We start from the raw sequence: 13415 nt of genomic DNA on the forward strand, positions 1-13415 counted from the left end.
CCGAACCACTGAAGGTGTCGAAAGTCACCACAAACACCGCCACCACCTGCTCCTCCTCTTCCTGCTGCTGCCCTCCCTGTGCCGCCGACCCCGCCGCCCACGGGCTGCTCGGGCTCCATCGCTCCGCCGAGCCGCCGCTGATCCTGACCCGGCGGCAGTCCCGGGACCCGAGCCGGACCCATCCCAGGGAGGGAATGTGACAGCAAGACCTTCTTCGTGCCGGACCACTGAAGGTGCCGGACCGTCGGGTGCCGGATTACCGGTGCATTACCTGTACTTGCTACACTTGCTTTCAAAGTCAGCACCTTTCACACATAATTGCATGTGCAGCTTTGGATGGTTTCCAGACATACATCAATGCCAAGTATGTCTGATTAGTCATTAGCCAACTTTCAGACCATGTTTATGGACTGCAATAAAAAAAATTAGTTAATAGGACAAAATACAGTTAACACTGCAACAATACTATGAGAGTTTTATTAAGGTCCTGGGACAACAATTCCAAAACAACATCCCTGCATCACATTCCTGTTTTTGCATTTGAACTCTGCATAAAAAGTAACAAGGGGTGAGGTTAGTTGGGTAGTTTAAAGTGGGGAGTACAAGGCAAGTTCACAGCACCACAGTAGTATAATAGGGGAGAGAGTTTTAATTCAGCCCTTTTGTGCATCCCCGACTTCCTTCGCCCCACCATCAGTGGCCATGCCTTCAGCTTTCGATAGGCCCCAAGCCTCGCCACCTCTCTTCTTTTAAGGGCCTCCTTAAAACCCACCTCTCTTTGATCAAGCTTTTGGTCACCCCTCCTAATATCTGCTTCTTTGGCTTGGTGTCCATTTGTTTCCAAGGGCTTTATTTTACCAGCCCCAAGGCGGCGGGTCTGCTGGGAAAATCCCCGAAAATGGGAGCAGGTCCCAAACCCGCTCCCAACCTGCCTCCAACCAATCTTCCCGGGAGTCGGGTCCCCGATTTGCGCAGGGACCCGACGCTAGCGGCGGGAAGAGGATTATAGTCACTTAACTGTCTGTTAACAGGCAATTAAGAGGCTTTTTCCAATTTTTTGACTGCTGCTGCGGGCTTCCCGACATCGTGGAACCCCGCCAGGGTAAGTGAGGCATGCTGTGGGTCTGTTATGTTGATGTTTGGATGACAGCTGCAGAAGTGGTGTGACAGATGCAATGGGACACTTTAGTATCAGAGGTAAGGAAATCTTGTGAAAGTAATTTCTAATGTGGTTAGATGTTTCTGCAGGTGACAAGCTGTGAAGTCTTTGTGTAGCCTCATCTCATCGGGAGAAGTGACAGATGGCTTCTGCAATCTCAGCTGCAGCTGCCATCTGTTTTATCCTAAGGAGAGAGTAATTGGAGAGCCTGGGTGCAAGGGCTCACTTTTGGACAGTGATCGTCAGTGTTTGACAGCACCTCAATGTTGTCAAACACTGTCAAATCATCTGTCAAACAAGTGTGGTGCATATGCCTTTAAGAAAACTGGCAGATGAAGCGTCATCAACTGATGTCATCTGACACCGGCTTTCCCTTAATTGGCTGGCAAGCCCGCAGGGTGGGCTTAACAAGGACAATCAGGGCAAAATAGTGTCTGTTCATCAGACGTCACTGGGGGCGGGAATGGAACATGAAAACCAGCAGTCCTGCCTTGAACTCGGCCTGGAAGGTTGAACTCAGCCTGGAAGGTAGGATTTCGCCCCTTATGTCTCCACAAAACATTTTTGGATATTTTTCTACATTAAAAAGGTGCTATATAAATACAAGTTGTTATTGTTGTGGAGATCTAGGAGACTGATGAATAGGAACATAAGAATTGCTAGACGAAAAAAGACCAAGGTCCATCTAGTTTGTTTTCTAGCATTCTGGTAGTCACATGATAAAATATTAATTGGGTTGTTGACTAATCATAGCAATCAATCTTTATTAATCAGTCTACAACAAACCCAGGTATGACACAAGGAAAACCCCAGTGGTAGACAGCTTTAGGAACCATATGACTAAAAAGTTACCTGCTCCTCCCAAGCATGTTACATTTACTACATGTCTGGTCTCAGATTACTCATATACTGCATCCCAAAATGCTATTTTTTGAAAGAAATCTATCTAATTTGCATTTGGATGAATACTAATTGCAACTACCATATCCCTAAGGAGCCTGTTCCATAGATTGGCTGCTCGCTCACTGAAATATTGTTTCCACAGATTAGTTTTGCTACATTAGGAATGTAGCAATTTTTAAAAATTAAGTGATTAGATTATAACAAATAAAAATAAAAAGTTAATATTGGAAAAAACAGAAGTGAAAGAATGGGGAAAAAGAAAAAAAGGCCAAGATTTTCCTTACCTCGGCGGGTCCAGGGCGGGCGACGTCTGTGACGGGTCCCAACCCCGCTGCTGGCTGCAGCCCGCTCTGGAAAATGATTTTACGTTGATAGGGCTTGTTAAGCCCGCCCAGCGCATTTCCCAGTCCAATTAGAGGAAGTGGATCTGGTGACATCATTCATGATGAGTCATTAGCCGGTTTCCTTAAAGGGGCCATGGCCAACGTTCTTTTAACATTTGTGCGGTCAGTTTTCTACAGCATTGAAGTGCTGCAAACACTGACAATGACTGCACAGAGATGCAGGGCTGCACTCAGGTTCTCCCACGACTCCCTCTATATGTTTATGGAGGGAGTCAGAGCACGCAGGGAGGTCCTCTTCCCTTCTGATGGGCGGAAGAGACTTCCCCAGGAGACCAACACAGCCTGGTTGCACATTGCACAGGTGGGCACAAGCAGGGATGTCATCAGGAGGACCTGGGTGCTGTGGCGGAAGCCTTTCAATGATCTCAGTAGATCACGAAACATTAGTACAAAGCCACACTCACCTTCATCCTGCTGTGTCTCTCATCACAACCCCATCACTCTGCCTTCCCTATCCTACCCCTGCACATCCTTACTCACACCAACTTACCTTGCACCTCCACCCATCCCTCTCTCTCCTCTCTATTGACATTATCACATCCCCTTCTCACTAGCCACCCCTCACTCACCCTCATCCTAGTGCAATCATACCAACTAACAATACACAAGGGTAGCCATTTGGGTGTTTTATCCAATGTTCATGTAAAGTTTCTGTTAGTGTGGTGTCAAACATTGAAACCTTTATTTTCAACACTTTGCGTTCCTGGACAGGTGTGTGTGCACCTTTGGAAGTGGCTTAGTGATTCGCAGTGAATGGTGAGACATAACAGTACCCCCCGCAATGGTGGCGAGTGTGAAAGGAATGGCTTGGACATTGTAGGGATGCTTTATGGTGTTGGCGTAGGGTGGTGCCAACCTGGCACATCATGTGGCAGCCAGGGTGGTTCCTGTGGCCATGAAGTTAAAAAAGCCTGTTAAGCATCTGTTAACTAGATGCCTGTCAGGTCTGCTCAGCACTGACAGAACTAACGTTGGGAAAGGTGCTTTGCAGCGGGTTCCCGACCCGCTGTCAAAAAAAAAACACTTTCGCACCCAGCCCACCACCGATTCTGCCTGCTACCACCACCCCCACCCCCACAAAATTCCGGCTGAAGTGTTTAATACAGTGTTTCTTTTCAGTGTTTCTTTTCATTTTTTAAATTGAAAGTAATTTTGTACAGGGTTAATATATTTCCCTATATATAAAAAAAAAGCGATGCAGACATCTAGGTAATACTACTTATTTGTATGAACTGAAAACTCACAGGGAAAAAACAATGGCTGGTGCAGGGAGTGGACGTTCCTTAGATCTGCCACCCGTCTAAAAGGCCAAGATCAAAACTAGAACTGGCCGCTACATAAGTAACTGGTCACTGAATTATACACAGTATGAGAATTAAGATCATTTTCATCAACACTAATTTTTTGTAATTTGGCCCCACATGCTACATGTATTTAACAATAAATTAAATAAGGTTAGAATGGTAATTCATATTCAATCAATAGGATTATCATTACGGTCTATTCAGTGCCTACAACTATTGTACCGAGAGGGGTAATTTAATATTGATTGTTGACACACATTTTCTCTATCCTGTACAATAAATAGATGCTATTGGAAATACAATTAGAAGCAGCAATGGGTAAAGTAAAAGTATACCCGACAAGTAACTGGATATGTTTCACTTCAATTTTTTAGGGAAACAAACGAACAATGCAGGAAATAATTAAAATGCAACCTTTAATAAAATAAAATTACCTAATTTGTAAATCGATGATCACTTGTCGCCTGTCCACCTGCTCAGTGTACACTTTAATGCCAGAGATTTTGGGTGGCTGGAAACACAAGAATAAATTTATTAGCATCTTTTAAATGAAAAAAAACAGTAATTTGCACATTAGTTCAACAGAAGCATAAAATAATCCTGTTGCTTTATTGGTTCTGAAAAATCCTTGCAATATTTTTGGGGGAAATATACAGAAAAATTAAACTCAATGGCTTAGAAATTGGATAAGGCCAGAAAACTGGTGAGGGCAGCACCCAGTGCTATTTGCCCACGCCCGTTCTACGTGGCAAAATTCATGCTGCCTGCTCATTTACATGATTGCAGCGCTGACCTCAGCGCTAAACGCGCTACTGATTGGCTTAGCACTCAACTGGGTTGGTGGTGGGGGGAAAAGAGGGCAATATTGGGTGCAGTCTATAAAGTAGTGCCGACTTCAGAGGGTAGTATAGAGACGGGATCTTCACATGGTGAGTCTTCAGGCACAAGTGGGCTGCAGCCAGGCCAGGGGAAAAAGGGTAGCTTGGGCATCAGTTCCAGAGGGCAAGTTCGTGCATGAGTTCTGCTCCACAAGACTCAGATAATGACCTTGATGGGGCAGCCTTCAGAAGAAGGGTGATGGGCATGCACATGGAAATGCCTGGTGCAATGGAAATGAAATGAAGGGCAACTCCATCAGAGACCTTGTGGACCTGAATATGCTGGTGTGTGTCCTGGGCGATCTCGCAGCTTCCATTGCAGCACAGCAGAAGCGACCCATGTCTCACTGCTACAGTGAAAGCTCAGACTGCTGCCATCGTTGCTAGGTTTACGAGTGTGGAAAGGGGCGTGCAGGGTGTCGCGGCAGGCCAGCAATCTGTCCCTCCAACAGATTACTAGGACTGCTGAAGCGCCACCCCTGGGGTGTGGCAGCGGCGTCGTGGAGCAAGAACCTGCTGTCCCCTCCTACTCCCACCATTGCCACTCCGCAGTGCCCTTGCCACTGCCCGTCAGCCAGCCAGCTGCTGCCCATGCCGAGGTGGTGCCGTCTACAGCTGAGCTTTCTAGTTCCAGAGCTGCTCAAGGTCAACCTGCGAGACCATTTGCAGTCTCCCACACTGAAAGTCAGCAGCCTTCCACCAGCCATGCTGCAGCCACTGGTGGAGCACTTCGTAGGAGCACTAAGAGGAAAAGGCACACAAAAGACCGACACTAAGGAATGCACAAGGGTGATTAGTTGACTTTGTTGTTTTGATTTGAATTTGAGAACTTTATGAATTTTGTTTGGAATGTGTGTTCTGAGGTGGCTCCCATTTCAGCTTTGTGCACAGGAGGGCGCGGTGATGTTCCGTGACAGAGGGATGGTATGATGGGCAAGTGGTGAGTAATGGGGTTCTGGGGTTTCAGTCACTGGAATCAGAGTCTGGAATCAGAGTCTGATGAAGCATTCATGGACAGCCTGTCCAGAAGAGGGATTTGCTGCCTTCCTCCTCCTCTGCCCGAAGTGGTCCCAGAACCCGTGGTGGCATGGGCTGTGCCCTCATGATGGCCAGGTTGTGGAGCATGCAGCAGACCACCACGAATTGGGACACCCGCTCTGGAACCGTTGCTTGAGCACCCTAATGGTCTGCTCAACGATTTCATTATATAAGTGCTGGCCATGAGTGGTGGAGTTGCGGAGGGGAAACATTAGCCAGGTGCAGAGCGGATAGCCCTCGTCTCCGAGCAGCCACCCTCGGGTTCGACGTGGTGGCTGGAAGATTGCTGGCACACTGGACTGGCGCAGGATGAAAACACCATGACTGCTGCCAGGATAGTGGGCATTCAGCATCATGATGCGCCGGGCATAGTCACACAACTGCACATTAAGTGAGTAGTAGTCTTTGCAATTATCGAACATCTCAAGATTGGTATACGGTGCCCACATAGCCACATGGCGCCCTGAATCATGGGGAAGCCTGCTATCCTGGCAAAGCCGTATGTGCGTTCATCCTGCTTCTCTGAGAGAAGACAATGAAGTCCTTCTCCTGGAGTAGAGAGGCTCTGTGACATCCCTGATGCAGCGATGGACAGCGAACTGGGAGATGTTAGCCATGTCTCCTGCTCCAGACAGAAAGGATCCGGTGGTGAAAAATTTAGGGCCCAAGGGGAACTTGAGGGCCACTGGGAGTACAGTCGTCGCCCTGCTGAGGCTGCAGGTCTGGTTCCAAGAGGTGGCAGAGTTCTGTGACCACCTCCTTGGTGAAGCGGAGCCTCCTAATACACTGCTCCTGGCTTAAGTGCAGGTAGGAGAAGTGCTCGCGGAAGACCCTAGGTTGCTAAGGCCACCTGCGGAGAGCCCTCCTCCTCCCTCTGCGAGCATCTTGTCCTCTTCTTCGCTGCCTCCGCTTCATCTCCCAGTCATACTCGAGCGCGAGGGGGACTGCAAGTAAAGCTCCAAAGACTGAACAAGTGGTGTGAGCAGAACCCTTTAAATGAGGACCAAGGCGTTCTCCACTTGCAGCAATACTCCCTGTGGCCTCACTAACTTTAAACAACTCTAGAAACCTCAAAATAGTTACACAAACTTAGACAGAGCCAGTAGAACTGAAAAAGCAAGTCAGCTGCAAGTTGTTGATGATCCTTTTAAATAGCACTGCTGGGGGGCTCCGTCCTGCAGTTGAACGCTTGATCATGATTAGGAGAGGGTATTAAATGGAGTGGCCAGGTCCAAAATGGCAGATCATGCGTCAAGTCAGCGTTGCACACTCATTGACGGCACGATCTGCCTAATCTAAATGTCTAGAGTGAGCTGCTGACCTCCCCAAAATGGCGGCCGCCGCAGGACCTGCCGAAAGCAGGCGGAAGGGTGTCAGCCGCCATCTTTATCAAAACCGTCCTTAACGGCTGGCACTAAACCCCCGAATTTTGTGGCCAATATACTTACAATAAAATTATTTTGAAACTGCATGCTCCGTAGGAGAGCTACAAATCTATGCTTCAATGTTCAATAGGTTTCCATAGAGTTCCTGGAGCTGATTTTTCTGGTCTCCCTCTACTCCAGCGCTGGACAGGCATAGTGCCCCAGCTTCTGTCCAGGCCCAGGAATGTTGGCATTTCCTGTCCTGGGCCTGAGGTACCCCGGCACAGGCCTACTCCCAGCTGTGCCTTGTACCTAAAAGCAGGTACAAATGTAAGCACGGCTGCAGGCTTCTCAGACATGTAGCTGCACATGGCTCTTCAAGATAAGGGCCTTCTGGCTCCTGTTGGAGATCAGCAGCTGGTAGGCCCCAAGTAGCTCAATTATTTCTGGGGCAGGGGAGGAGCAGGCTGGCCAATAATTTAAAAGCTTATCTGCCAGTCTTCAGCTTGGCCTGGGATCCACGCAGACCTTTCAGTCAGCAAGGGTTAAGCCCACTCCACCAGATTTCACTGTGTGCCCCTATATTGTGGTTCCGAGCAAGAAAGTAACATGGCAGGCTGGGTACCCTTGCTCCTGCCTCATTTGCATTACAGCGATAGGCCTGTGCCTTGGGAAAATGTTGGCAATCCTGGGGCAATATAAAGGGGGCAAGAGAACTGAAAATAGATCGCTGCTGCTTTTTCCCTGATCTTTGTGACCGGGAAAATAAGCATTTCCCTGGGGTCAAAGGTCAGGAAATTCAGCCCCATTAGCCCTTTTTGCAGAAAGTCAGAGAAACATTTACAGACGTTCTGATGACAAGTCTCCACAAGGTGGGCTTTCCAGCTGTTGACCGTTTCCATTACTTTCTGTTTTATTTCATATCCAGGGTGTTTATGAAGTTAATTATTGCACAATATAGCACTGACATTTTACCAAATATCAACATTACACATTTAACAGTTTGCAGACCTGCAAACCTTGCTGAATGCTAACAACAGCCGCCCTCCAAACAGAGGAATGGGCCAATGAATCTCTCAGCTGGAGATTGTCACTTTGCAGAGAATAGAGTCATACAACTGTCACTGATCCAAAAACAATTCAAGCATTTGCAGGAATAGTAACAAGTCGATTTCCACAATACCCAGATGACAGCAAGATAGATGAAATCTCTTATCATTGTCTCCCTCCCTCCACGAGGTCAGATGTCTTTGCCTAGTCTGTTCCAATCTAGGATTATAGTCTGCAACCTTTACTTTTGTGTTGCAAATTAAGTAATTCTACCTTTGCTGGGGGGATCTTTCGCTTGGAGATAAAATTTCTAATCCATTCCCTAGAAAAGTCTTAAAAGGGCCCTGTGTAATTAACAAGCTTCTGATTGGCATCTTCAGGAAAAAAAGCAGAGCTAATGGACTTGGAGCCGGAATTACATATTTAGTTGCAATTTGGCATATTACCAGAAGGAGATTGTCTTGAATGGATCCTGCTGTGAAATGCTTTGACCATAGAGATCATTGAATACTGCTAAGAGCAGGTCTCATTGTCCCAATGTCTTCAAACCCACTTGAACCCAAAGTGAGCAAGAATAAGATGTTCTGGTCTATAAACATTGGGTACTTTGATGATTCATTATTCACTGCTTTTAATAAAGTAACTGATTTATTGGCACATCTGACTCAAAGTACAAGCTAGCCAAGGGCAACAAAGCAGACTTCAGGAGCCATTACAATTACAGAACATGCCATTTCAAACTAGCAATTCATCATTTGCAATGTTCCATGTCAGAAAATTAGTTTAAAAAAAAACTTTATATTTTTGTGTAAAAACAAAATTTAATTCTGTGTAAAATTTTGAATCAATGATCAGGAGTAAACTTGTGGAATATCTGTACAAGAACAATCTGGTAAACAGCAGTCAGCTGGGGAAGACCCTGCCTGACCAACCATCTTGATTTCTTTTGGAAATATCAACCTAAGTCAGCTATGTTAACTCCTACAAAAAAGGCAGAGCAAAGGCAGGTAAATGGAGTTGAGGTACAGATCTACCATGATCACGAAATAGCAGAATAGGCTCGTGCGGCCTTCCTCCTGTTCCTATCTTCCCATGTTCTGTACTTAGATTTCCCCAAAAAATGATAAAGTTCTGCACTAAAGATTCAAGGCAAAACTTGGGCATGGATACGAAACTGGCTGAATAGAGGAAAACTGTTGGTACTGGTTAGATGGATCACATCAGTTTGGGGATTATCAAAAGCAGTGCCGCGGGGCTCAGTTGCAGGACCAATACGGTTTCTCATTACATCAAGGACTTGGATTCTGAAACTCAAAGCAATTTGGTTAACCTTGCAGATACCACCAAACTAGGAGGGGCAGTGGAATCGAAGGAGGCAGCCCAGAAACTACAGAATGAGCTAAACAAAATAGGTGACTGGACTGAAAAATGGCAGATGAAATTTAATTCAAACAAGTGTAAATTTTTGCACATTGGAAGGAAAAAATGGGCAACATAAATACTTCATGAAATGGTGTCGAAATAGCCGAGGATTGAAGTTACATAAGAAATAGGAGCAGGAGTAGGCCAATCGGCCCCTCGAGCCTGCTCCGCCATTCAATAAGATCATGGCTGATCTGATCCTAACCGCCAATCTACTATCACAGAACCATCTCCTGAATCTAACAGAATTAGACACACAAAATAGGAGCAGGATCAGGCTACACGGCCCCTGGGCCCGCTCCACTACCCACAGGGCCATGTCCGATCCGAACCTAGACTCATGTCCAAATTCCTGCCCGCTCCCCGTAACCCTTAATTCCCTTTACTTCCAGGAAACTGTCTATTTCTGTTTTAAATTTATGTAATGATGTAGCTTCTACAGCTTTTTGGGGCAGCATATTCCATGGACCTACCACCCTCTGAGTGAAGTAGTTCCTCCTCATCTCAATTTTGAAAGAGCAGCCCCTTATTCTGTTGAATAAGGGGCTGCTTGTTGAATAAGTTGAAAGAGAGCTAGGAGTCCGAGTAGACTCAACGCTCAAGATGTCGAGTCAATGCAGAGCAGCAATCACGAAAGCCAATATGATGCTGAACTACAGGAAACTTTGGTTTATCAGGAGGTTGTATGTCCGGAATACTCGATCTAATGGCAAAAATCAGGAGCCGTTTTCTATAAGTTTTTTTAGTTCACGTTCTTTTTTTTTCCCCCCAGTCAGGCACTGCAAGGTCTGTAGCTATAGCAACAGCTTCAGCTAGAGACGCTTTCAGCTGCAGCCGACTCTTTAGAAGCTGTTGCTAAGCAACAGTATTTGTTGTCAGATACGGAGATGAAAACCTCCGTATGCTTCAACATTAACTTTGTATGTCCGGCAGTTTTGATAAATCGGCAACACGCCGGTCCCGTCGGTGCTGGATATCACAAAGTTTCCTGTAGTGTCAAAACACGTCATAGAAACATGGAAAATAGGAGGAGTAGGCCTTTCGGCCCCTCGAGCCTGTTCCGCCATTTAATGAGATCATGGCTGATCATCCAAACTCAGTACCCTGTCCCTGCTTTCTTCCCATATCCCTTGATCCCTTTAGTCTTAAGAAATATATCCAACTCCTTCTTGAATATATTTAATGAATTGGCCTCAACTGCCTTCTGTGGTAGAGAATGCCACAGATTCACCACTCTCTGGGTGAAGAAATTCCTCCTCATCTCTGTCCTAAATGGCTTATCCCTTATCCTTAGACTGTGACCCCTGGTTCTAGACTCCCCCGCCATCGGGAACATCCTTCCTGCATCTAGTCTGTCTAGTCCTGTTAGAATTTTATAAGTTTCAATGAGATCCCCTCTCATTCTTCTAAACTCCAGCGAATATAAGCCCAATTGACCCAATCTCTCCTCATACGTCATTCCTGCCATCCCAGGTATCAGTCTGGTGAATCTTCGCTGCACTCCCTCCATGGCAAGAACATCCTTCCTCAGAAAAGGCGACCAAAACTGCACACAATACTCAAGGTGTGGTCTCACCAAGGCCCTGTACAACTGCAGCAAGACATCCTTGCTCCTGTACTTGAATCCTCTCGCTACGAAGGCCAACATACCATTTGCCTTCTTAACCGCCTGCTGCACCTGCATGCTTACCTTCAGCAACTGGTGCACAAGGACTCCCAGGTCTTGTTGCACTTCCCTTTCTCCCAATCTATTGCCGTTCAGATAATAATCTGCCTTCCTGTTTTTGCCAAAAAGTGGATAACATTGCATTTATCCACATTATACTGCATCTGCCATATCACCCAACCTGTCCAAATCATATTGGAGTTTCTCTGAATCCTCCTCACAGCACACACGCCCACCCAGCTTTGTGTCATCTGCAAACTTGGATATTACATCTAGTTCCCTCGTCTAGATCATTAATTTATATCATTAATTTATATTGTGAATAGCTGAGGTCCTAGCACCGATCCCTGCGGTACCCCACTAGACACTGCCTGCCACTCGGAAAAAGACCCGTTTATTCCAACTCTTTGCTTCCTGTCTGCCAACCAGTTCTCTATCCAAGTCAGTACCTTGCCCCCAATCCCATGTGCTTTAACTTTTCACACTAATCTCTTATGCAGGACCTTATCTAAAGCCTTCTGAAAGTCCAAATACACCACATCCATTGGTTCTCCCTTATCTATTTTACCAGTTACATCCTCAAAAAATTCCAGTAGATTAGTCAAGCACCATTTTACCTTTTGTAAAGGTCAGAAGAAGTCCTGATCAAACTGTACAGTGCTCTGGTCAGACCGCACCTCGAATCATAGAAATTTACAACACAGAAGGAGGCCATTCTGCCCATCATGTCTTGTGCTGACCGAAAAAGAGCTATCCAGCCTAATTCCACTTTCCAGCTCTTAGTCCGTAGCCTTGTAGATTACAGCACTTCAAGTGCATATCCAAGTACTTTTTAAATGTGATGAGAGTTTCTGCCTCTAGCACCCTTTCAGGCAGTGACTTCCAGACCCCCACCACCCTCTGGGTGAAAAATGTTCTCCTCAACTCCCCTTTAATCCTTCTACCAATTACTTTACATCTATGCCCACTAGTTATTGACCTCTCTGCTAAGGGAAGTAGGTCCTTCCTATCCACTATAGGCCCTTCATAATTTTATACACCTCAATCAAGTCTCCCCTCAGCCATCTTGGTTCCAAAGAAAACAACCCCAGCCTATCCAATTTTTCATCACAGCTAAAATTCTCGAGTTCTGGCAACATCCTCGTAAATTTCCTCTGTAACCCCTTGAAATAAAGAATAGATTTGCCTTTCTAATCTAGGCTTTATTAACTTTAAAAACCCAGTAGCACATCTTTCAACACCAGTCTCCAACAATGACTAGAGAGAGCTGAATTTAAGATGGCCACCACAAATCACCTGACATCCACTACCAATGAGTTTACAACATATATCTCAAGGTAGAAACAACCAACCAATTACAATACTTCTTACTAATACAGAGAACAACCACCCCATTCACCAATCACAATACTTCTTATTAAACATAGGAAATAATCACCACATTCACCCCTCCTTTTAAAACATGCTCCAACCTAAATAACCTTTACAATTTATAATTAATTTATTTACAACTAAAATACAAATATAATATTTCAACAACTTTAAAACATTACTATCAATTTAAAAGTCCATTTTCAATCGGTCGACCGGATATCTTGTTCGTGTCGACCTTCTTAACCTTGGTGAAATTCCTTGCCCTCCCACACCCGGAGGCACCGAAGTATCTTCTGCAGACAGGCTATCCTTATCCCGATTATCAACGGTTTCCGGATTGGAAATCCCATCAGGAAGTAAACTAGGACGGTCATGAACATCATCAAAGGCTGACTAATAGAAGTATAATTATCTGCAATAGGATTGGAAACATTCATAGTATCTATAACAACATCCACATTATCTGAATTATGACTATTATTAGTATCCTCGGAAGAGGGCTGGCCACCACAAGGAGCCAAGTCTTTAATTGAAACAGTACTTTCTTTCCCATCTTGGAATCGAATATGAGCATATTGGGAATTTGCCTCCAACAGCTCCACCTCCTCCACTAAAGGATCATATTTTGACAATCTAACATGGCGTCGAAGCAACACAGGTCCCTGCATAGTAAGCCATGAAGGTACCGAATATCCCGTAGTAGATCTCCGCGGGTAATTAAAGAGCCTTTCATGGGGGGTCACATTAGTAGCCGTTGAAAGCAATGATCTAATGGAATGCAGGGCATCAGGCAGTACCATTTCCCACTGTGTATTCTTAAGATTCCGGGATGTCAAAGCCAACATAACTGCCT

At 45.5% G+C, this 13415-nt stretch overlaps 1 protein-coding gene across 1 annotated transcript in view; it reads right to left on the reverse strand.

Moving 5' to 3' along the window:
- The window catches only part of LOC147120507 (extended synaptotagmin-3-like), a 152280-nt gene that overhangs the window by 95463 nt on the left and 43402 nt on the right, over nucleotides 1-13415 (reverse strand). The window contains exon 4 of the mRNA XM_085986537.1: nucleotides 4205-4281. Coding sequence (XP_085842663.1) covers nucleotides 4205-4281 — 77 coding nt within the window. The remainder of the gene's footprint in view (nucleotides 1-4204; nucleotides 4282-13415) is intronic.

The sequence above is a fragment of the Somniosus microcephalus genome, chromosome 4 (assembly GCF_052327205.1).
Source record: "Somniosus microcephalus isolate GS21.2 chromosome 4, FLI_Smic_1.0, whole genome shotgun sequence".
NCBI classification, from domain to species: Eukaryota; Metazoa; Chordata; class Chondrichthyes; order Squaliformes; family Somniosidae; genus Somniosus; species Somniosus microcephalus.